Below are 26,141 nucleotides of genomic sequence, written 5' to 3' on the forward strand. Positions count from 1 at the left end.
GGTCCAGATGTGCAGTCACTGTTAGGCTAAAAATTAAACCCACATCTGTGCAACAACTGAGCAGCCATTCACAATAAAAGCGGCTTTGCGTGTGAAAACGCGAGATGCAGTGCTCAGTAGTTCGGCCATGTTGTCATGCTAACTTGCTACATAGAAGCTTGCAATGCTAGTCCCACCTCGGAGTTCATCTGATTGGTCCACTGTTCTGGAATTGACATTAATTAGTGCTGTTGCCGGTAAAAGTTAAAAGTCTTTTATCTTGACATCCCTTCTAAAAACACGGTGCTCATAGACACAAGTCACGCACGCACTGTCAACTGGGTTTATATAGAAAAACTATGGAAATATACCATTCCATCTCATCTCGCACACATGAGTGTCTATCTCTACACACACAACAATGAACTGCACTATTATTATGGATAGACACAGTAAAGCTAGCATCTTCATTAAAAGAGATTTCAGTTTTGAAGCTTACTGAGTCTTACGCACAATTACTGTTTTTCTGTGGTTTTAGAAGAGGCTTGGGCTCCACCTTTGAAAGTTTAATACGCAGTCTCCTAATTATAATGCTTTATTTTTCAAGCATTTCAGTTCTGTGGCTGATTCTGACCAAAAACTTCTGCCTGTTCAAAATAAACAGGACAAGCAAGCACTGGGGATTTGTTATCATTGCTGTTGTACATACCAATATCGAACTGTGACTTCATTGTATCGCTAGACCCCTAACATACATACAGTTAGGTCCATAAATATATGGACATCGACACTATTCTAATATTTTTAGCTCTATACACAAACACAATGGAATTGAAATGAAACAAGCAACAAGTGCTTATAATTTGAGGGCATTTACATTATAATCAGGTGATAGGTGTAGTAATCTCAACAGTTTGCATAAGCGCCTCCCACTTGTTAAGGGTCCAAAGGTAATTGGACAATTGCTTCCAAGCTGCCATGGAAAGGTTTGTGTTATCCCCTCATTATCCCAATTATAATAAGCAGATAAACGGTCCAGAGATCATCAAGTGTGCTATTTGCATTTGATATATGTTGCTGTCAACTCTCTAGATGAGATTCAAAGAGCTGTCGCTATCAGTCAAGCAAGGCATCATTAGGCTGAAAAAACAAAACAAACCAATCAGAGAGATAGCAAAAACTTCCTGTGTGGCCAAAACAACTGTGTGGAACATTCTTAACAAAAAAGAACGGGTCACACTTTATTTTGATGGTCCATTTGTCTAATTTAAGTTACATTGTATCTATGTGCTTACTAATTCTCATTAGATTATAAATAGACTGTAAAGCCTGGTTTATACTTCTGCGTCAAGTGACCGGCGTAACTCACGGCGCAGGCAACGTGCGCAGCTGTGCATTTATACTTCTGCGCGCTGTCTCTGTTGGTCTGCATTAACATTTCCGAAACGCTAGTTGGCAGTGAGGTGTAAATGTTCCTCTGTGTCGAGTTTCTTCGCTTCTGTTTTGTGTTTCCTGAACACTTCCTGGTTGTACAAGCGACTCAAACTCGCTCATTTTGAGGCAGGAACCGGCGGACGTGCAACAACTTTAACTATGAGGTAAACACAAAACAAAACTTTCCATCCGGAGCTCCTTCACGGGACTCTACACTTGTAAACAATCGCTCGCACCATTCGCGCGGCTCTCTGTCCGGTCCAGACTCGTCAGCGCTACCAAGCCGACCAATCACAGAGCTTGCGCTACGCGTCGTTGCGACGTGTAGTTACAATTTTTGAGAGGTGCACGTCAGCCACGCCGACGGCCACGGCGAAGGGCTATGCGTCAGCACCGTAGCATACGCCGGCGTTTGACGCAGAAGTATAAATCAGCCTTAAGGTTGGGGTTAGGGTTTGGGTTAGTATAAGCTGACACGTACTTGCTATGTTTTTTATAGTCAGTTAAATATCTGTTGAAGGACCAGTATCAACAGATATTAAGCAAACAGTCTACTAATACTCAAATAGACTATTAAAATAAAGTGTTACCAAAGAACGCACCAGTGAGCTCAGCAACACCAAAAATACCTGGAAGATCACAGAAAACAACTGTGGTGGACGACCAAAGAATTCTTTCCCTGGTGAAGAAAACACCTTTCACAACAGTTGGCCAGATCAAGAACACTCTCCACGAGGTAGGTGTATGTGTGTCAGAGTCAACAATCAAGAGAAGACTTCACCAGAGTGAATACAGAGGGTACACCACAAGATGTAAACCATTGGTGAGCCTCAAAAACAGGAAGGCCAGATTAGAGTTCTAAAAAAGCCTTCACAGTGCTGGAACAACATCCTATAGACCAGGGGTCTCAAACTCAATTTACCTGGGGGCCGCAGGAGGCAAAGTCTGGGTGAGGCTGGGCCGCATAAGGGATTTCACAAAAAAAAGTCCTCAAATGTCATTATTAACAGTTTTAATTATTTCTTCTGAACATGAAGTGTCCTGAACATTAATAGAACATTGAGTGAAGATTATGAACAGTTCTTCTGAACATGGCATCTTTTGCCTACTTCTTGCTGCCAGAGACTTGACAGCGCTTCTTCTCACAAATCTGAACCACATTTGGCTTTAGAGCGGAAGCAGTTGACACCCTCAGTATGGCTTGAAGATGATCATCATTAAGTCTAGACCTGTACTTTGACTTATTGAAGTCCTAGGGAAAAAAGTGGGGGACTCACTCAAAACTTCCATTCCCTCACCTAAAAAAAAGGCGTATATATGTATAAATAAAACACCCCCACCCCACTCCAGTCACATAAGTCTGTACCAGTCTGTATTTACCTATGATATATATAAGATGCAGGGCAGGCACGTGCACACATAGGGCTCAACCTGTGCAGAGCACATGCCCTTTTTAGTCTTGCATAGAAAGTGCCCTTCCAAAATTATCAATAGTGCCCCCGCGACGCGACACACCCTCGGACCCGCCCTTCAGTAGGCGCGCGATAACACCGCTCTTGAGTACGCGCGCGACAACACAGCTGATCAGAACGCGCGCGACAACACAGCTGATCAGAACGCGCGCGACAACACGGCGGGCGGGGAATGCCAGTGACCGCTGTGTACGGATAGAATCAGCGGAGCGGGGACCGCTCTCTCTCCCCGCTCCGCTGATTCTGTCAGTGTACAGTGGTCGGCGCGGGCCACAAAATATTGCACTGAGGGCCGCAAATGGCCCGCGGGCCGCGAGTTTGAGACCCCTGCTATAGATAGATGAGATCAAGATCAACTTTTACCACAGTGATGGGAAGAGAAGTGTATGGAGAAGGTAAGAAACTGCTCATCAACCTAAGCAGTAAAGCATGGTGGTAGTAGTGACATGGCATGGGCATGTATGGCTGTCAACAGAACTGGTTCTCTTGTATTTATTAATGAAGTGACTGCTTACAAAAGCAGCAGGATAAATTCTGAAATGTTTCAGGCATTATTATCTGCTCAAATACAGCCAAATACTTCAGAACTCATTGGACGGCGCTTCACAGTACAGATGGACAAAAAGCATATTGCAAAAGCAACCAAAGAGTTTTTGAAGGGAAAGAAGTGGAATGCTATGCAATGGCCAAATCAATCACCTGACCTGAATCCGCTTGAGCATGCATTTCATTTGCTTAAGGCAAAACTGAAGGGAAAATGCCCCAAGAACAAACAGGTACTGAAGGCCTGGTATGAGCACCACCAGGGATCCACCAAACCCAGCATCTGGTGATGTCTATGCGTTCCAGACTCCAGGCTGTAATTGACTGCAAAGGAATTTGCAACCAAGTATTAAAAAGTGAAGGTTTGATTTATGATTATTATTCTGTCCAATTACTTTTGGACCCTTAACAAGTGGGAAGCACATTTGCAAACTGTTGTAACTCCTACAGCGTTCACCGGATTTGGATGTAAATAACCTCAAATTAAAGCTGACAGTCTGCAGTTAAAGCACATGTTGTTTGTTTATTTTCAAACCTATTGTATAGAGCCAAAAATGTTAGAAATGTATCAATGTCCAAATATTTATGGACCCAACTGTATATTAAACTTAAATGACATACATGTTAACATTTTTGCCCTTCTGTGATGTTTTTATTCTTTAAAATATTTTCCAAATGATGTTTACAAGGCAAGAAATTTTTCACAGTATTTCCTATATTATTTTTTCTTCTGGAGAAAGTCGTATTTGTTTTATTTTAGCTAGAATGAAAGCACTTTTTATTTAAGGTCAATATAAGTATTTGAATCAATTGTCAACAGACAGAACAAATCACTATTAAACAGTGACTAAATTACCCTAACCTGCCTAATTAACCTATTTATGCTTTTAAATTGCACTTTTAGCTGAATACTAGCATTTGAAAAATATGTAGTAAAATATTATTTACTGTCATCATGGCAAAGACGAAAAAAATCAGCTTTTAGAAATTAGTTATTAAAACTATTATGGTTATAAATGCATTGAAAAAAAATTATTTCTGTAAAACAGACATTGGGAAAAATATACAGGGGGCTAATAATTCTGACATCAACTGTATATATTACACACAAATTGCATACGAAGTAATGTTTTAGTTTTGATTACTCAGTGCATTACATCACACTTATAAAACAATCCTCACAAAAAAAAGATCCAGAAAAAAGGCTTGCTTTACATAAATAAATAGTGATGACTATTGCGTGAGAATGAATTAGTGAATTTCATGAATGACTGGTTATCCAAAAGAGCTCTGACTGAAACAACACACACCGACGGGAACTGAGAGCACACATACACACACACACACACACACACACACACGAGCACACACACACACACACACACACACACACACGAGCACACACACATACACACACACAGACAGACAGACGGGAACAGTGGTGGATCATTGGGATTTAGCAGTGTTTATATATACACAAACCAAAAATCCTTAAAAATGTACAGTGAAAAATATGACAAAAATGTGACTTAAGACACACACACATACACACACAAGCACACACACGCACACACACACTCTCCCTCTCTTCAAGCACACTTAATGGTGTTCAGCCTCCCTGGATGGGAGGAAAGGATCATGTTAATTGCAGGTTCTTCCCACAGCTGGTTTGTGACAGTTTCAGTTTTAGAGCTCTTTTAATTAAAATACCAGGAATAATCTTCCCTCAGTCTCTTCCTCTGGTCATCTTCAGCTGACACAGCATAAAAGGCTCCATTCTCTTGGTATGTTTACAAAACAGGAATGTCATCAAAACCCCTTTTTCCTTTCATTTTGGCCATTCACATAGATTAAAACAGTGTTTTGGTGGCTTGGAAAATGCAAACTTTAGAAAATGCGTTTCGAAGCACAGGTTTTTGAAATACAGTCAGAATTATAATTTTTCTTTTTTAAAATATTTCCTAAATGATGCTTAACAAAGCAAGTTTGTCACAGTATGTCTGATAATATTTTTTCTTCTGGAGAAAGTCGTATTTGTTTTATTTCGGCTAGAATAAAAGTAGTTACTAATTTTTAAAAAAACATTTTAAGGTCAAAATTAATCGCCCCTTTAAGCTCTATTTATTTTGATAGTCTACAGAACAAACTATCGTTATATAATAACTTGCCTAATTACCCTAACCTGTCTAGTTAACCTAATTAACCTACTGTAGTTATGCCTTTAAATGTCACTTTAAGCTGTATAGAAGCGTCTTAAAAAATATCTAGCATAATATTATTTAAAGCTGAAGATCTTTGCCCGAACCCAATGGGACAAGGCAGAACCAGATGGGTTCGGGTTTAATTTCTAAAATTTTAGACGGGGTCGGGCCGGGCTTGGCTTGCACAGTAAATGAACAGTCATGTGATGCATTTCAATTAGTAATTAAATCGTTTGTTACAACATTAAATTCCCTCCCTGCAAAGGTGAAACAAAAGATGATGCAGAAGTCAAAAAGAACGAATTTTGACTGCGGTCAGGCCAGCCGCCAGTTCAGAAAGAATCTGTCATTCTAGCCGCAAAGGTATTTCCGCGGTCGCTCATACACTGCGTATTACGGTAGAGCGCTAAACTGGGGTGCGTTTCCCAAACAACGACGGCTGAACTATCATAGTACGATGCATCGTTTGGAAAAAGACTGATGTAGTGACAGGTGTTTCCCAAAACGCATAGTTTCTCTGTCGCAGATCCATCACATATACCAAGTTAGTTATAACATAAGTGAAGTTTAGTTTTAAACTAATTTCGAGAGGAGCATGTGCTCATGATTTACCCAGCTGGTCCACATTAACTAATTATGATCCTCCAATCAAAGGATCCCAAACCACTATATATATCCTCATTTCCTTTCTACAACTATCTTCGTCTGGAAGAAACTCCCCCCTCCTCCCCTTCTTCCTCCTTTATCCAGAATGGGCGGCACAGTGGCCCAGTGACTAGCACTGTTGCCTCACAGCAAGAATACCAATGTTGTTGGGTCCTCGCTGAGCCATCTGGTATTTCTGTGTGGAGTTTGCATGTTCTCCCCGTGTCCGCGTGGGTTTCCCCCGGGTTCCCCGGTTTCCTCCCACCATCCAAATGTGCTCTATATTATAGATAAAACAAGCCTAAACCTTTTTTATAATGTCTTACTCTCAGGAAGTTCGCCTTGGCCTCAGCAGCGGGGGAGTTTGAGATAGACCTGAGCTCAATCTCCACTCGCCCTGCAAAAGGGGGGGAGCCCTGGGCTCGAGGATCCCTTGAGCTCAGGGCTCTCTCCCGGGACAGCATGCCAAACAAGCTATGTATAAATCATGAGCTAAGTGTGAACTCTTGAAAACGCCCATAATGATGCTCTAAACTGAGTGGAGTAACAACTTCTTTAGAGAAAAAAACCCATAATTTCTTTGTGCAAATGATATTGTTTTACACGCACACGCATTTAAAATAAAAGCCAATATTAGATTTGGTAAAAACATGCACTCGCTTTTCATATTAGCTGAAATATATGTAAATGGCACATAGGCCTCGGGGTGAATTCTGTTGGGCTCGGGTCCTATCAGGCCTTATTTTTATGGCCCGATTACAGCTCTAATATTATTTACTGTCATCATGGCAAAGGTAAATCAATAAGATATTCGAAAAGAGTTATTAAATGTTTAGAAATTTGTTGAAAAAAATCTTTTCTGTGATAAACAGAAATCGGGGAAAAATAAACAGGGGGGCAAATAATTCTGACTTCAACTGTACATCAATCTATGACACATTCAGTACCTCACATTGAGAAATGATACCTCACCACAACCATAAACAATCGGTGGCATTCATTTTACGGACAAAATGTAATACACAAGCTACTAAAAAAAGCCTTTTTTCAGGTTCATCAATAAGTACTGTGTGTATAAAAGTTTACAGAAATCAGTCCATAAAGGAGGTGAAATATGATCAAAAGGCTTAATATATATTTATGTGTTTTTTCTCTAATATTATTTGTTAGATAACAGTATATTCATCACCTAAAGTTTCTCCATACCTCCTCAGGAACAAAAAACAACAACAACAAAAAATGTATATCGCTTACAAAATAATTCTAAAAAGAAATCCATGGACTTGACCTTGTGATGTGAGTGTGTGTGCTGAACAGCATGCACTCAGTGGTTGTGACAGAAGCAGATCAGTGTGTGTTGAGGGTGTTCACAGTTTTTCAGGGAAAGCACTGACTGTGATAATCACTAAAGACCCAGTGGATTCCCCCAGCAACACACACACATCCGCACACCTCTGCTTTACGATTAGGGCTTGCACAGCAGAATACAGCTGTCCACACCATCACACACACAACTCCTGAACCAAACAGACAAGTGTTCACATGTGAAACTCATTCAAAGATCAATAGAGCTGTTCAGAGTCTAGAACTGCAAACCGGATGCCAACTAAATAAATCAATCTCTAAAATCTCTTGTGTAGCTTATTTTTTTAGCAATACAACATTTCTTTTAAAATGAAAATCTTATGTAACTGTGTAGAAATAAAGAGTTCAGATGCAAAATCCTTTAATGCCATCTGAAATGGTCTTCTAAAAGGAGCATCTTTCTCAACTTTCTATTTGTTCAGTTTTTTTACTTTAAAAGGTTATTAAAAGAACTTATAAATTACCACAACAGTGAAATTACTGGACCTTCACATATATACTACTACTACTGACGATCAGCATGGCGATGATGACGACAACTTCTACTACTACTACAATGATGACAACGGCGACTATTACTACTACTATGACTACTATGACTTCTACAACTACGACTATTATGACTTTCACTACTACGACGACAACGACTACTACTACTACGATGCCGATGACAACAATTACTACTACTACTACTACTACTACTACTGATGATCACCACGACTAGTACTACGACGATGACAACTACTACAACAATGATGACAATGAAAACTACCACGACAACGATGACTACTTCTACTACTACTACCATGATGACAACTACTACTACGGTGACGACGACTATGGCGACAACAACTATTACTACGACGAAAACTACTATGACTTCTACTACTACGACTACTATGACTACTAGTACTACAACAACGACTACTACGACGACGACAACAACAATTACTACTACTACTATGACAACGACGATACTACTGCTACTACTTTGGTGATGAAGACTACTTATACGACTACTACTATACTATGAGTATTACTACAATAAAGACAATTACAATTACTACTACTACGACGACTACTACTACTACTACAACTACGACTATTATGACTTCTACTACTACAACTACTACTACTTTGACGACTACTACTATGACTTCTATTACTACTACTACTACTATGATGATGACTACTACTACAACTACTTTAACAATGACATCTATGACTACAACAACGACTACCATTATTACTACTACTACTACTACGACAACTACTATTACTACTACGATGACTACTCTACTACCACTACTACTACCACTAATAAAATTCATAATAAAAAGGTAAAATATTAATAACTTTAGTAACTTATTTATTAGACCATTTTAATATTCCTGGTCCAGTTGTTTATATATCAGTCATAATTTAGCTGTATTAATAAAACCCTATTGTTTCTGATTAACATTATTATGTTAATCATTATTATTGTATAAATGTGCAAAACCAGTACAAAACCAGAATTCACAAACTAAAAAACAGCTGATTTTACTGATATTATCATTTACTCCCCCTTTGTTTCAAACCTGGGTGTTTTTTCTTTCTTCTGTTGGACACAAAAGAAGACATTTTAAAGAATGCTGGTTGCTGGTGAACTTTGGTAAACTTTCATAGTATGTTTTTTTTTTTTTTACTATGGAGGTCAATTGCTGCAATATAGTTCCCAACATTCTTCAATATACATTTAAAAAAATATCTGATAATTAATAGTTTCCGTATTTTGTGACTCTCACGTGTTTTTCGTTAATTTACAATAGTGAATTGCATTATGGGATGTTTATCTCAGCTGTGTCGACTTTGAATGTTCAAGACTCAACTCTACAGTTTAACAAAGCGACTTTTATTGACATTATAGTAGTTTCAAATAATAAAATACAAAAGAAATAAAATGTAGAGAAAGAAGTCTGTAAAATAACAGAAAATGTTCTGGTCTGGCAGTTTATTTTAAGGTGTTTGTATCGTAATATACAACACCAACCCAGAAAATATATCACTTTAAACTATTAAAAATCTCAATAGAGGTAACTTTTTTTCGAACTTTTTAAGATTTAAAGTTGTTGGAAGAAAGTTCAAGATCCCATAATGGAATTCAAAAGCATAAATAAACAGGTAAATAAATAAATAAATAAATAAAAACATGAATAAAAATACAGATACAGATATATGTGTGTATATATATATATATATATATATATATATATATATATATATATATATATATATATATATATATATATATGTGTGTGTGTGTGTGTGTGTGTGTGTGTGTGTGTGTATATATATATATATATATATATATATATATATATATATATATATGTGTGTGTGTATATATAACATTTTTTTATTATTTTAAATTAAATTAAATTATTAATTATTAATTTAAATTAAATTTTATATATATATATATATATATATATATATATATATATATATATATATATATATATATATATATATATATATATATATATATATATATATATATATATATATTTTATATATATATGTTTAAAGTAAAATGTTTTGTGGGCAAACTATCAATTGAAAAACACTCTGCTAGCTGTGTCCCAGTACTGAACTCTGAGACAAAGATAGGCGTCATGATGGGCACAATTATTTACACAAAAAACACACTGCTAACAGCCTGAAAGTGTACACACTTGACGCCTTTCATTAGAGAAAGTATTAGGGGTTAGCATCTCAAAGCCAACGGACTCTGTGATTATGTGAGCCAGAGAAAGTGTTTGACACACACGGTTTTGCCTAAATAGTTCAGAGGTCTAAGACTAGACTAGTAGACATGTGGCCTGAGGCATGTGAACCTGTGGCAATAGACCTTATAGACCTTTGGAACAAAAGAATTAAGACCTCAGAGACAAAGTAATGCAACAAAGAGCACACACAGGCAATTTGCCTCTCTTGTTTTAGGCTTATTCCTTAAGGCAGATTACTGGTTACCACTTAAGACTCACAGGTCAGTCTGGAACACGACATGATGCATACTTTGAAAAATAGTATGTCAGGCCAAGCAACATGCCATGGGCAAAAGGTTGAGGTCAGTAAGGATTTTTCCTCTTCTGAAATGCCTCTTTGCTCACTAACATATTAAAAAAATCAATAAAAAATTGTAATATTTTGCAAAATGTATTATTTAATAAAAATGATTTATTAATTAGCTAAATTTTCAGGAACAATACTAACTAAAAAACAAAACAAATCAAACACAGAGCATTATGCTGAATATGCAATATAAAGATTGTATTTCTATAAGTTAACTTGTTAGCAATACTTGCCAGCCTCACTTTTAAAAAGCATTTCAATAGATCTGTCTTAAAACAAGTTCTTATGCCGCTGTAAGTGTTTATTAACAGCAAATTAGTGAAGAATATTTGTTTTTGTTTCCATCTATCCTTTACACGAGGGGTTGTTGCTAGAAGGGTTACACCTGCGGCTGAAAGTTAACACAAATTATTTATATCATTTATTTAATTACCCATTAACTTTATTTTATTAATGTCTACCCTAAACCCAACCATCAAAGTAATATCAAAATATTAATTATTGTTGTACAGTGTCATAAAAATGATGCCATATTCATGAAAGTATCGTCAGCTGTATCACCTCTAGATCTGTCACAACCCTGCTTTAACACACTTACCTGGAGGTTTCAAACAAGCCTGAAGGACTCAATTAGTTTGATCAAGTGTGTTAAATTAGGGTTAAAGCTAAACTGTGCAGAGCTGTGGCCCTCCAGGTACTGAGTTTGACACCTGTGGCCTACACCATGTCCTAACACATGATGTGACGCGCAATAAAATGTATATTTTAAAAGAAGTTTTTCCAACCATGATGGCGACATGTCAGACAAATCAGAATAAAAAACACTTTCAAATGACAACATGAAAACAAAAAGACATAAAAATATAAGTACCAAGGCCACCGGACACCATCTTATTTACATTCATAAACATTTATGTTTAATCTGATCTTGACATACCATTCTGTGATATTTACTGCCACACTGAAGCACTAGATAATTTAAGGCAGATCTTAAAAACAAAATATTCTGTATTCCAGATACACATAAATAAAAGCACCACAAGTAAATTAAATCATTACATTTCTTCTCAACCTCTTTCACCAGTATGAAGACATTTTATAAGATGTTTGTCTTAAGGATAGTGTCAGCACTTCCATATCATACACCTCTATTGCAATATCATGCAAATCACCAACAGATGAAGGATCTTCCTACACTGAAAACCCTAATAACTTGACTGAACTGAATTAATTGAGTAAACTTGTTGCCTCAATTTAATTGAGTAATGGAGTCTCCGAAAACTTGCATATTTAAGTTTATTTAACTTGCTGTTTTTGTAGACTATACTTAAATTGTTCAGTTCACCAAACTTAGTACTTGCATGCCCCAGTAGAGCTTTATGTCTAGCAATGCCTCTGTACTAGTACCTTGAAAATATATCTATTACAATATTATGTACTATCATCATGGCAAAGATAAAGTAAATGAGTTATTAGAAAAAAACTATTAAAACTATTATGTTTAGAAACGTGTTGAAAATGTATCTTCTTTCCGTTAAACAGAAATTGAGGACAAAAATATACAAAGGGTTAATAATTCAGACTTCAACTGTACATACATACATAAATTTCAATATTGAAGTACCACAGTTTTATTTGATGTACCACAAAACAGTGAACTGAGAGATCATAAAAAAAAAAAAAAACTATTTCTGATAAAACACCATTGTTGTTGTGCTTGACGTGTATTGAAATGTGTGCTACTGCAAAGTGTGTATGTGCAAATTGTTGTCATATGGATGACTTGGGTTTTCATCAATTTACTCCTCATTCCACCCCATTCCAGAGATTTCTGGGATAGCTTCAGTCCTCCAGTGTCTGCACTTTGATTACAACATGGAACTGTTCACCATCTCATCACCAGTAAATAAGTGATGCATATCTACTCACCTTTATTAGGTAGAGAGAAAATTAAATTAACATTTATTAGGTAGACAAAAAATATCCATTATTGGGCCCAATTGTGCATTGCTGACCATTTCCATTCCTTTATAACCACGGTGTAAATATCTTTAGATGGCTACTTCCAGCAGGATAACGCACCATGTCATAAAGTGCGAATCATCTTAGACTGGTTTCTTTAACATGACAATGACTTCACTGTACTGAAATGGCCTCTACAGTCACCAGATCTCAATCCAATCGAGCACCTTTGGCATGTGGTGGAAAGGGATTCCATCATGGATGCGCAGCCGACAAATCTGCAGCAACTCTGTGATGCTATCATGTCAATATGGACCAAAATCTCTGAGGAATATTTCTAGTACCTTGTTGAATCTATGTTACGAAGGATTGAGGCAGTTCTGAAGGCAAAATTAGTCCAAATCGGTACTAGTAAAGTGTACCTAATAAAGTGATATATGTGTGTGTGTGCAAGTGTGTGTATGCAAATTAGCATGAGGACAGACTGTTCAAATTCTTCTCAACAGAGTATGATCTCCTTTAAAAAAGGCAAAAATGTCAAATATTTCCAGCATTGACCATTGACAGACTTCATGTGGTAGTGTGTGTGTCTTTGTGAGCAGCTGTGCACACTCTTGTAACCGCGTTCCTGAGCGTAATTGGGCCGCCGGGCTTTACGAGGCTGTCATAAATTTGTCGTTCTTGGGCTAAAGACTATTATTATTTTGTTTTAAGAACCTGCTGCGAGGACGCGTTCACTCTCTCTGTGCCACACAGACACACAAATCCATGCATCCATACATACCTGTCTAACCGTTTTCATTCTGTTTCGCTCATACAAACGGATTACGTACAGTTGAAGACATAATTAAAAGCCTCCCTGTAAATTTAAATTGTTTTTTATTTTTCAGATATTTTCTATATTTGGTTCTATATTACTAATAAGTTCTGTTTAACAGAGAGAAAGTTCTTTTCAACACATGTTTAAACATAATACTTTTATTAGGCTAATTAATGTATTTTGTCTTTGTCACAATTACAGTCATACCTGCCAACACTCCCGTTTTTCCCGGGAGTCTCCGATATTTCAGACCCACTTTCCGGTTTGTCTTTTCTCCCGGAAAACTCACAGAATTTCAACCCCTACCCCCACTCCTCAGGTGTTTGGTATGATCTGTAACACCACCGGATCGCTGACTATTCAGATGTCACCCTTTCAGGTCACTCCGCTCGATTCGCCTCTATAAAGTGTTGGACAAGACACATCCTCCACAGGCACCCCTTCCTGTCACTGCGCTCCGCCGCCGTCGCCCACCCCTACCTCATTCTCCTGGATTATTAGAGACAAATGTTGGCAGGTATTATTACAGTGCAAAATATTTTAGTAGCTACTTTGCAAGTCATTGAACAACAGTGGTTTGCTCTGTAGCCAATAAAAAAATCTTAAGAGAGATAATTATATTGACGTTAAATTTATTTAAAAATGTTTTTAAAATTATTTGATTCCAGCCAAGCCAAAAGAAAAAACAAAACAAAAACATAGCTAATATGGTGGCACAGTAGCTCAGTGGTTGGTTGCTTCACAGCAAGAAGGTTGCTGGTTTGAGTCCCAGCAGGGCTAGTTTTAGTTTCTGTGTGGAGTTCCAGGTGCTCAGGTTTCTCACACAGTCCAAACACATGCGCTATAGGTGAATTGGATGATTTACATTGGCTGTAGTGTATGGATATGTGTGAATGTGAGTGTGTATGAGTGTTTCTTAGTACTGGGTTGCAGCTGGAAGAGGATCCACTGTGTAAAACATATGATGGAATCGTTGGTGGTTCATTCCGCTTTGGCAACCCCCGAAGCCAAAGAAAAATGAATGAGTGTATTATAGCAAATACTGTGCACATTTCCTTGCTTTTATAAAATAATAAGAATAAGAATAATTTTGCATTCAACTATATATCCTCTTTAGATTATTCATTAACACATACCCATATTAAATCTGTATCACATGCTACACTCACCAGCCACTTTAGCTACAATATAGCCTTCAGAACTTAATTCCTCATGGAACAGCTTCGACTGATTTTGGTCCTTATAAAAAGCTTAATGGTTACAAAGAGTCCCAAAGTGTGCCGAGAAAATCTCCCCCTCACCCTTGCACCATCAACCTGAGCTGTTAATACAAATCTGGGCTGATTCATGCTCTCGTTATAATGCGGTAGCCAAAATAGAAACTTTAGATTAGACTAGAATTTATTCAGATTAAATTTTAACCAGTTAAATACTCAAATTACTGCAATTGAGTAGTTTTTCTCAGGAATTGTTATTTAAGTCGTTTTATAAATGTGTCATTTTACTTTCCCTTGAGTACATTTTTAGTGCAGCAATTGTACTTTTAATCCACTACTTTCCTTCAATCTGCAGTCACTATTTTATTTTTTCCTGTCTGTTGGGATTAGAAAAATCAGTTCAGTGATTCCTGTCCAATCAAATCACACATAGAAGGTAAATCGCATCATACTGAACTACCTCAAGACATGTGCGCTTTATAACTGTTCGGAAGCATTAAAACTGTCCAAGAAAAATCTTTACACGCAATGACCCAGAGACTGTTTAGTTACTGATGAGAAGATGACGGATGTTTACTGTAAAATAACCGAAATAGCCTTAAACACCCAGCAGGCAGAAAACAACAACATGACTTCAGATTGACCTTGTACACTAACGTTGCGTTTTGTTTGGAAATGAAAAATCGGGCTGACGCCAGAACTCAACTTCAGGCCAATGTCAATGTCCAACGTTCAACTTAAAACCAACCAAATATCAATGTCTAATAATGTCACAGCTTGGTGTTGTGTGGACATTACCACTATGACATCTATCAGACATTGGGTTTTGGTTGCCATAACTGACGAATACATGTCTGTATTTGACGTCAATATGACATTGGTTTAAGAAGTTAACTCGATTTTAGATTTCGATCACTTTCCAACACAACCTAAAATCAACCAATTTTTAACATCATTAGACGTCCTTATTGGACATCATAATAACGTTTTTCTTAGACGCTAGCTAGACGTTGAATTTTGGTCACCTGACATCACAACCTAAATCTAACCTAATAGAAATGTGTTTTGACATTGTGTGCCTGCTGGGCAATAACTAGATGCACTACAGAATGTTACGTTTACACACACATGCAAAGATTACATGTAAATGCATCAGCTTTTTACAGTGTAATACTACTCTTAAGTACTTTTGAAAGGGCTACTTTTTACTCATACTTTGAATAAAATTTACAACAGATACTTTTACTCTACTCGCACTACATTTTTAGGCAAGTAATTTTACTTGAGCATTATTTTTCAGTACTCTTTCCACCACTGAACAGATGAAACTGTAGCAAAATGAAAATTGCTTTAGTCTAGTTTTCACAGATGAAGTTCAGTTTACATAACTTGACACTACCTGACAAAAGTCTTGTCGCCATATTCAAGTTTTAGGAACAGTAAACAATAACTTGACTTCTAGTTGATTATTTGGTATTGAAAGTAGAGATGCAACGATTATAAATTTTGGTTGTACGATTATAGTCTAAGAAATAATCACAGTTTTACGGTTATCTAGTTTATTTGCATTAATTTATTTAAAACCCCATTAGTTTACTAGTTTAAATTTTTTTACATTTCGTTTTGTAGTTCGGGCCCAACTATATATTTGTTGCCATTCTGATCGTTTAAGTTCATTTCATGGAATATATAAAAATCAGTGGATATTATCAATGCAAAAAATTGCTCATTCAATATGTTTTTGATCATTATCAATGCACCGGCAAAAATAGACCCAGCGGCAAAACTTTCGAACCACTGCTGCTTTAACTACGCTTATGCCTCATGCTGACGCACTGCTTCTGTGTGCAGTATGAAAGCTCTAATCTGTTAACATGGACACCAAAAAAACAAAACAAAAAAAAAACAAGCTCTGCTCACGCTTGTAGTGTGAAACAGGTTTTTAGTTTTCAGCACTCTCTTTGAAAACACTCTGTTGATCTCAGGTGGCATTCGCTACATGATCACTCTTGTCAGTGCCATTTTTTGTAACTTTAAGTGGGTTTGCAAATCTGTGTATTTTCCATTGCTTCTTCCTCAAACTAGCTGTTTGCAATTCCCGCGGTCACAAAAGCCCCCTGTTATCTCAACTAGTTGCGCTTGAAAAGTGAGCGTTGGGTGAGCGTCCCTCCATTGGAAATAACGAACTTGCACAAGCTTGCCTTAGTTAATAGTCCCAGTCATAGTTAGTCCAGTATGTGTGGTTATTAGTCTTGGTGTACAAACTAGTGCACAGTTGGCATAACTTTGTTTAGTTGCTGCATATTTGTTCCGTGCAGAAACACGGTGTTAAAAAGCCTTCACGATTAATTAACCGTGACTAATTAAATCACGGTTAATAGTGAAACTGGTTAATCGTTGCATCCCTAATCGAAAGTGGCATATATATAAGACAAAGGCCTCTGGATTACGCTTATTTTATCAAAATAAAATATAATCATGTCTTGATTTTTAATTATTAAATTAGGACAGTAAGGTCTGACTTTGCTTAGAAAAAAGTCTTGTCAATTAACAGAAATAATGTAAAGTATAGAATATAAAGTCATGGTGCAGTGGAAAAAAAAACTAACTGGGCTGGCCAATCCTGGAGCACCTTGATCTTCTTTGCTTTCAGGAACTTTGATGTGGAGGCTGATGTATGAGAAGGAGCGCTATCCTGCTGAAGAATTTGCCCTCTTCTGTGGTTTGTAATGTAATGGGCAGCACAAATGTCTCAATATCTCAGGCTGTTGATGTTGCAATCCACTCTGCAGATCTCTCGCACGCCTTCATACTGGATGCAACCCCAAACCATGATTTTCCCTTCACCAAACTTGACTGATTTCCGCGAGAATCTTGGGTCCATGCAGGTTCTGCATTTTTTGTGATGGTTGGGATGCATTTCAACAGATGATTAGTCGGAAAAATCTACCTTCTGCCACTTTTCCAAATGTTAGTAAGTTGTTGCTCTTACAAAAGGGATCGACGACAAAACTTTTGTCAGGTAGTGTAGTATAACTGTTATAGAGTAATATTACAGTTTGATTGTAGTTTTGATGAGATACATTTAGCCATTTAATAAAGGCATTTCAAAAACATAATGAAACTAAAATGATTTAAAACATATTTAGAATAAAACACCTCAGCCAATCAAATTCTGTAGCATGTTGTCGGTCATCAGATTTCTGAGTTATTTTAGTACAGAGGGGGAGCGGGATACCTAATGGGGTGACAATATATGAAACTGACAGCATAATAACGTTGCTGAAAACCTAACTGCACACCTGATACACACACAGACACACTGTACACGCCCCGTAACATTCCTCTGCAAAACTGCTCTTAATCGAAGTCAAGCATTCATGCCTCTGAAATACTCATTAACATATTACATCTTTTTTTTTTTACCGCTTGAAAGAACGAGCCAAGAGCTGCATTATGCCAACACCTGGATGCAGCTATTCAGGTTCAGACAAGTACAGGCATGTGCTACTGGCATGAAACTGGGTCAGTGTGCCAGTGTTTGAGTGAACATGTACTGAATGTTGTGCGACAACAGAATAAATAGGATTAGAGTGAGGCCTAGTTAATGAGATTAAAACGCTCCCGTAACAAGGGGAGACTTCTCGCCGTTCAGACTAACACTTCCTGTGTCTGAAAACCCAGCCTTCTGGAGGTCTTTAAAAGTCCTGATACACTCACTATGTTCTTCAATCTGTATGTAGAGGCATAAAAGTTTTAAACACTCGCTACAGTAGAATGAACCGCCAACTTATCCAGCATGTGTTTTACGCAGTGGTTGCCCTTCCAGCCACAACCCAGCACCCGGAAACCCATACACTCTTGCATTTACACCCACACATACACTACGGCCAATTTAGCATATTCAATTTACCTTTAGCGCTTGTCTTAGAACTGTGAGGGAAATCGGAGCACCCAGAGGAAACCCACGACAACACGGGGTGAACATGCAAACTCCACACAGAAACGCCAACTGACAAAGCCAGGGCTCGTACCAGTGACCTTCTTGGTCCATACTGCTGAGAGTTACATTTGGAAGAACATATAAATATTCATTGCATATTTTAGTCTTGAATTACAAAATAAACACACAATTTAAAAGGCATCAATAGGTGAACAGCAGTTTGAAAATATCTGAAACAAGATTTTTTGCACATGATATGCAATTCAGCACATAAATTCATGCTTAATTATATAAAGAAGGCGGAAACTCAAAGCTCCTACTTATTACAATATCACCATAGACCATTGGGAAATTTTAAGGGAGTCTATCAAGTTTGAATGGTGTACAGTATATTCATTCGTTGACTCAGGAGAGAACCTCAGACTTCCTTCTCCCTAGACACTTCCGCCAGCTCTTCTGAGGGTATCCCGAGGTATAGCCCTCCTGCATTATTATTTCTTTTTCAAATATAAATAAAGTGACTAAATTACTAAAACAACTAAATTGTATGAAGATAAATATTTATATCAATATACAATATTTACGGGCGAGGCAGTGGCGCGGTAGGTAGTGCTGTTGCCTCACAGCAAGAAGGTTGCTGGGTCGCTGGTTCGAACCTCGGCTCAGTTGGTGTTTCTGTGTGGAGTTTGTTCTCCCTGCCTTCACGTGGGTTTCCTCCGGGTGCTCCGGATTCCCCAACAGTCCAAAGACATGCGGTACAGGTGAATTGGGTAGGCTAAATTGTCCGTAGTGTATGAGTGTGTGTGTGAATGTGTGTGTGGATGTTTCCCAGAGATGGGTTGCGGCTGGAAGGGCATCCGCTGCGTAAAAAACTTGCTGGATAAGTTGGTGGTTCATTCCGCCGTGGTGACCCCGGATTAATTAAGGGACTAAGCCGACAAGAAAATGAATGAATGAATATACAATATTTTGATATGAGTACTTCCCAGTGCTGGATTGCGGCTAGAAGGGCATCTGCTGCATAAAGCATTCTGTATGCCAGACTCAGAGTAATTAGCGGTTCATTCCACTGTGGTGACCCCTGATACAGGGACTAAGCCAAAGGATAGTGAGTGAGTGAGTGATATGAGTACATGTAAAAACAAACTGGCATGAACTGTGGTGGAGAAAATGCATAATTAATGGTACTGTAAAGCAGAGGTTCTCAAAATGACAATGCCAGTGACTCGTGACCCCCAATATCCTCTGAGGTGGTTATAAATACAGAAACCTTGCATGCAATGGCGCACACATTATAAATCAATCTGCTGCATCTGACGCCAATGCTGTGTCTTTAATATAATGTAATTACCCCAGGGGTCGGAATACAATAGAACTAGTAACTATAAGCTACTGTAGTAACTTTATAGTATATAGTAACTATAAACGACAAATTTTTCTCTTAAGTAGGTTATGGATAAAATATGATCATTCTTATGGTTTAATAAAAAATAATTGCTTTTTGGAAATCACCAGGCGACCCCCTTTCATTCTCTCTAGACCCCTCGGGGGGTCCCTACCCCCACTTTGAGAACTACTGCTGTAAAGTACTGTATATTAGGGCCTTATAGGTAGGGCCAAATGGAATCTGCATACATTTTTTTGCTATTTTTGTGCAGAATTTCGTAAAAAATCTGTGGATTTATGTGAAATGATTTTGGGAGTATCATAACAAAAACCTTAATTTGTGAAATAAAAAGTAATACATTTTTTACTTTTATATAATGTTTAAAATGCTAATCAAATTAGATCCTCTTTATTTGGTAAACAAAGCAAGTCTCTCATGTAATATCTCTTCTAAAAGACAGAAAATATTACTTTACAAACTATATTGTAAATAAATCATATAAATATTTCATATTAGTCAATAATATTACTGAATATAATTTATAAATTAATTATAAATAAATATAAATTTAAACACATTTACACAAGTAAATAAACAGAATCAATGATGGGCTAAAAATCTGCGGAATTCTGCATGCGCAGATTTCGTGTGGGCCTACTTATAACACAGTAAATCAACAGACACTTGAACCCTGTGAAACCCTGAAAATGACTATATTTCATGATGTAACAAAAAAAAGTGTGAATGCTGTATTTGACGCACCTGCTCTCCTTTCGGGGGGAAACACTGGCAGACGCTGCAGTCTCGACCTCCACACTCTTCTGTCTTGTCCCCCTAAAACACACAAATATAGAGATGTGAGATGGAAACTCGCAAATTATCCATCTTGTGAATGAAATATTTATTTATAAGTGTTACTATAATTGACAAAATACATAAATAAACAAAACTGCTGATTGCAGATTGATTAATCAATGTTAGTAACATATTGTCAGTAATATATTATCAGCTAAAATACACCTGTATGCCAATGACACAATAATATATACAGCGGCACATTCTTTAAACCAGGCCGTACAGCATTTACAAGTATTACAGTGTACATTGCAGGACTTAAAATTGGTTTTAAATTCAAAAAAGACTAAATACATGGCCACACTAAGTTAACAGACCAGACAATTACAACTCTGAATGGTGTTCAAATAGAAAGAGTTAGATTAGTCTTTGATATACACACTGACAAGATATTAAAAAAGCTTCGGCCAAAATTTGGTTTTTTATACCAATCAAAAAAATTTTTTCCTTATAAAGACCGTAAAAAAATAGAAGAGAGTACATTTCTGTCTATAATGGATTATGGTGATCATCTTTATATGCACGCAGCTGCTACTCTACTAAGAAAACTAGATTCTGTTTATCATGCAGCAATACGCTTCTACATCTGTACTTATTTATTTTAAAGGCTCTTTTAGGTAAATTACAATCCTATCTTTCTAATTTGTTAACGTTTCACACAAATAACCAACACACTAGATCTGGTTCATGTATTCGTCTAACAGTCCCAAGGGTATTGTCAGAACTTGGCAAACGTGCTTTTTCCATTTACGCTCCCAGGACTTTGAATGACCTGCAAAATAGGCTCAATCTCGACATACTTCCGACTCTGTTTTTCATGATCTGAAGTTTTTATGAACGGTGATTTTGTAACTTTGTGGTATTGTTTTTGTGATTTTTATGTGAAACTTTATGTGCTGCCTGCCATCTTGACCAGGTCTCACTGGAAGAAGAGACAGTCCTGTCTCAATGTGATCTCCTGGCTAAATAAAGGAAAAAATGTAATAATAATAATAATTGTTGCCAAGTGGGCTATACTTGTATACTTGGTATTTGGTCATAAGAATTTTTTTTAAATTAGTATGCAATGTTAAATAATCTTGTTATGGTTGATGCTTCCAGCTTTTTTATTATAATAAAATATAAATTTAATATAAAAATAATATAATTTTAATATATTAAATATATTAACATTAATTGTATTAAATATAATTAATTAAATATATTAATATTAATAAAAATATTATATATATATATATATATATATATATATACATACATACACACACATTTTATATATACATTATATATATATATATATATATATATATATATATATATATATATATATATATATATATATATATATATATATATATATATATATCCGCTTTGAACACAATATATTTCATTTTGAGAAACAATATATATATATATATATATATATATATATATATATATATATATATATATATATATATATATATATATAAACAAACAATATTTTGGAGCAGTAAACATATCAGGCAAATGTATTATTGGCTTCTGCTGTCTTCAATTGTTTAAAAACACAGATTTCTTTAACCTTTTAAAATTTTGTTTTAAAAAAATAAAAAAATCTTGCACATACCTTAGGAGCAGTATAGCAAAAAAATTTGCCGGTTTTAAAACCGTGATCAAGTACTTGAGGTTTACATGATTTTTGGACAACACGTACCGTACAAGACAGATCGGCATGTTTTAGATTATTATCATTGTGTGATTCCTGTCAGCCAAGAGCTACTCCTGCCCATTCTGTGCCAGACTAGGAGTATGATATTGAGGCCCACAGACAAGAGGGGATCCACAGACATGAACGTGAGCGAACAAACACAACGAGAGGAATGTAAACACAGATAATGAGAGAAGAGAGAACCATGCAGAGTGAGGGAGACAAAAGACAAGAAAGAGTGATAGCCGAGTCAGACTGAACTATGTGAGCACATTGAGTTCAAGAGGGACAGAGGAAGTTAAGGACATGTTATGTCTTTTTAGAGGTAGTCAGGCACGTATGGAGAGGAAGAGAAAGAGTGATAAACTCTGCTCACAATCAGATGCCATTCACTAGCACACACTTATCGCATACACGTGAACTGTGTCTATAAACACAGACGCACGTCTAAAATGAGCACTCGCTGCACAGAGACAACAACCACTTTCTCTAACATTCACTATTCCTCTGGATGACAGAAGGATCTTTTTAAGTGTACATGTACAGATGGACCCCTTAACCTTAAAGGGATAGTTCACCCAAAAATGAAAAATCTGTCATCGTTTACTCACCCTTTACTTCTTTAAATATGTGTTTTTTTGTTTTTGTTTTTTTTTTTAACAAAAGAAGATATTTTGAAAAATGTTGAAACCTGTAACATTAACATCTGTGGGATTACAATTTTTAAAAATCTATTCTGAGGGATGAGGTTTGACTGAATATATGTAAGAGACAGTATAATTTGTAATGCAAATGGTACGTTCAAGGCACGGCTTTGTCTTTTGTCCAACAAACATCCGGGTGATACTTTCAGTCAAGTAAACTAAACTTGTCATGGCAGTTTTTGGTCCTACTAATACGCACTGCCCCCTTAATTGTAACCAGTGCCAGGCTGCAAAAGTTGTTTTTTTTCGATGAACAGCACAGCAATGGCAAGTCCTTGTTAAAGGATTCTGCTTTGAAGATACCCAAAAAGTCTCCTGGTCTTAATTCACAGCAGTTTCATAGTATTTGTTTTTTCTACAATGGAAGTCAATGGTTACAGGTTTTCAGCTTTCTTCAGAATATCTTCCTGTGTGTTCAACAGAAGAAAGAAACTCGTGAAACACTTGATGATAAGTAAATAGTGAGTAAATTTATGTTTTTGGGTATGTATCCCTTTAAGTCATGGTTTAAATATTTGTTCCAGGATGCCATTTGGAGTTCTTAAAAAAATGGAAACATTTTAACCAGGCGAAACAAAAGAAAAACAACTCACATTTTGGCAAGAGACACAGAGCGTGTTAAAATTAACCACAAACTATGCCATTTAAAAGGGTAAAATGCCAATCTATCACAACACAGACGAACAGAAGTCTGAAGTGCTGGCAACGGTAATGCACACTACAAACTCCTTTAAGGACAAAGTATACTTTACAAGATGATTATATTGTGACACTAAGCCAAAGTTAACGCACTAAGTATAAATATATGAATTTAAAGGAGAGGGAAGAAATTGTACACTCTGAAAACATCTTGGTTGGGTCAAATATGGACAAACCCAACATTAGGTAAATTTTTTCAACACAATTAAAATGGCACACTATAACCTAGCTGTTGGGGATAACATGGTGACTCAGTGGTTAGCACTATTGCCTCACAACAAGAAGGTTGCTGGTTTGAGTTTGCATGTTCTCCCTGTGTATGTGTGGGTTTCCTCCAGGTGCTCCGGTTTCCTCCACAGTCCAAAGACATGGGGTACAGGTGAATTGAATAAACTAAAAAGGCTGTAGTGTATGTGAGCGTTTGCGAGAGTGTACTCCAGTACTGGGTTGCAGCTGGAAGGGCATCCGCTGTGTGAAACATATGCTGGATAAGTTGGCGGTTCATTCCGCTGTGGCAACCCCTGATGAATAAAGGGACTAAGCCGAAGGAAAATTAATGAATGAACCCAGCTGTTGGATTTGTCCATATCTGACTCAACATTGGGATATACTGTAACAACCAAGCATTTTTCAAGATAGTTAGATTCTTACACTGAGCCAACATGAATGCACTAAGTATATAATATAAAGGAGAAGGAAGAAATTATAAACACTTAAAAAAACAACTGGGGTGGTGTAACCCAGTGTTGGGCCAAACACGGACAAAAATTGAAAGTAGGGTTAAATTTTCCAATTGTAATTAGGTAAATTTTCCAATTGTAAATTTTCCAGTACGATAAAATTTGGCAATCAAATAAACACTTATAAATATAATATTTAAATAACACTTTATAACCCAGCTTGTCAATATTTGGTCCAACATTGTAATATAACAACCCAGCTTTTTTCAAGATAATTATATTCTAACACTAAGCCAAAATTATTGAACTAACAATATAAATATAAAGGAGAGGAAAGAAATTATACACTTTGAAAAAGATCTGGGTTGTTGTAACACAACGTTGTGTTAAACATGGACAAACCCAATATTGGGTCAATTAATTATATAAGATTTAAATGACACTTCCTAACCCAGCTACTGGATTTGTTCATATTTGACCCAACATTGGGATATAAAAACAAAGCATTTTTCAAGGTAATTATATTCCTACGCTGAGCCAAAATCATCACACTAAATATGTGAATCTGAGTTGTTGTAACCGAACATTGGGTCAAATACAGTATGCACAAATCCAACATTGGGTCTTTTTTTTTTCAAAAACAATTTAAATGACACTTCTTAATCCAGCTGTTGGATTTGTCCATTGTTGACCCAAAATTGGGATTTAAAAACCCAGTATTTTTCAAGATTATTATATTCTTGCACTGAGACAAAATCATTGAACTAACAATACAAATATAAAGGAAAGAGAAGAGATTGTACACTGAAAAAATCTGGGTTGTTGTAAGCCAGGGGTGTCAAACTCAATTCCTGGAGGGCCGAAGCCCTGCATAGTTTAGTTCCAACCCTGCAACACACTCACCTGTAGGTTTCAAACAAGCCTGAAGGACTCAATTAGTTTGATCAGGTGTGTTTAATTAGAGTTGGAACTAAACTGTGCAGAGCTGCGGCCCTTTTGGAACTGAGTTTGACACCTGTGTTGTAAGCCAACGTTGGATCATGAACAAACCCAAGATTGGGTTAATTTTTTCAAACAACTTTTTTTTTAAGATTTTCCTAAGATGAGACTGGGTCTACTTTAAATGTGGACTACTGTATATAAATATTGGTGCATTAAATTGTTTCATAGACATACAATATTTAAGAAAATGCCCCACTCACCCCCTAAAAAATAAGCATATTATTACCACAATGATTATGACCATTATTGATCTAATATATGAAACTGGTGCAATTTTACAACCCAAAACATTTAGTATATACAGTACACAAAACACACGTTCAGCAGCTGTTTTCAAGTGGGTTGTGACCTACACAGGAATTAATGGTTTTAAATGCTGGGCGGTGACATCAACTCATAGTTTGAGATGGTCCGTGCTGACTGGCT

At 36.6% G+C, this 26,141-nt stretch overlaps 1 protein-coding gene across 1 annotated transcript in view; it reads right to left on the bottom strand.

Annotated features, from left to right (window-relative positions):
• Positions 1 to 26,141, bottom strand: part of col4a4 (collagen, type IV, alpha 4) — a 99,583-nt gene that overhangs the window by 55,270 nt on the left and 18,172 nt on the right. Inside the window, exon 4 of the mRNA XM_087284419.1 lies at positions 20,848 to 20,919. Coding sequence (XP_087140545.1) covers positions 20,848 to 20,919 — 72 coding nt within the window. The remainder of the gene's footprint in view (positions 1 to 20,847; positions 20,920 to 26,141) is intronic.

The sequence above is a fragment of the Danio rerio genome, chromosome 15 (assembly GCF_052040795.2).
Source record: "Danio rerio strain M-AB ecotype USA chromosome 15, GRCz13ab, whole genome shotgun sequence".
Lineage (NCBI taxonomy): Eukaryota > Metazoa > Chordata > Actinopteri > Cypriniformes > Danionidae > Danio > Danio rerio.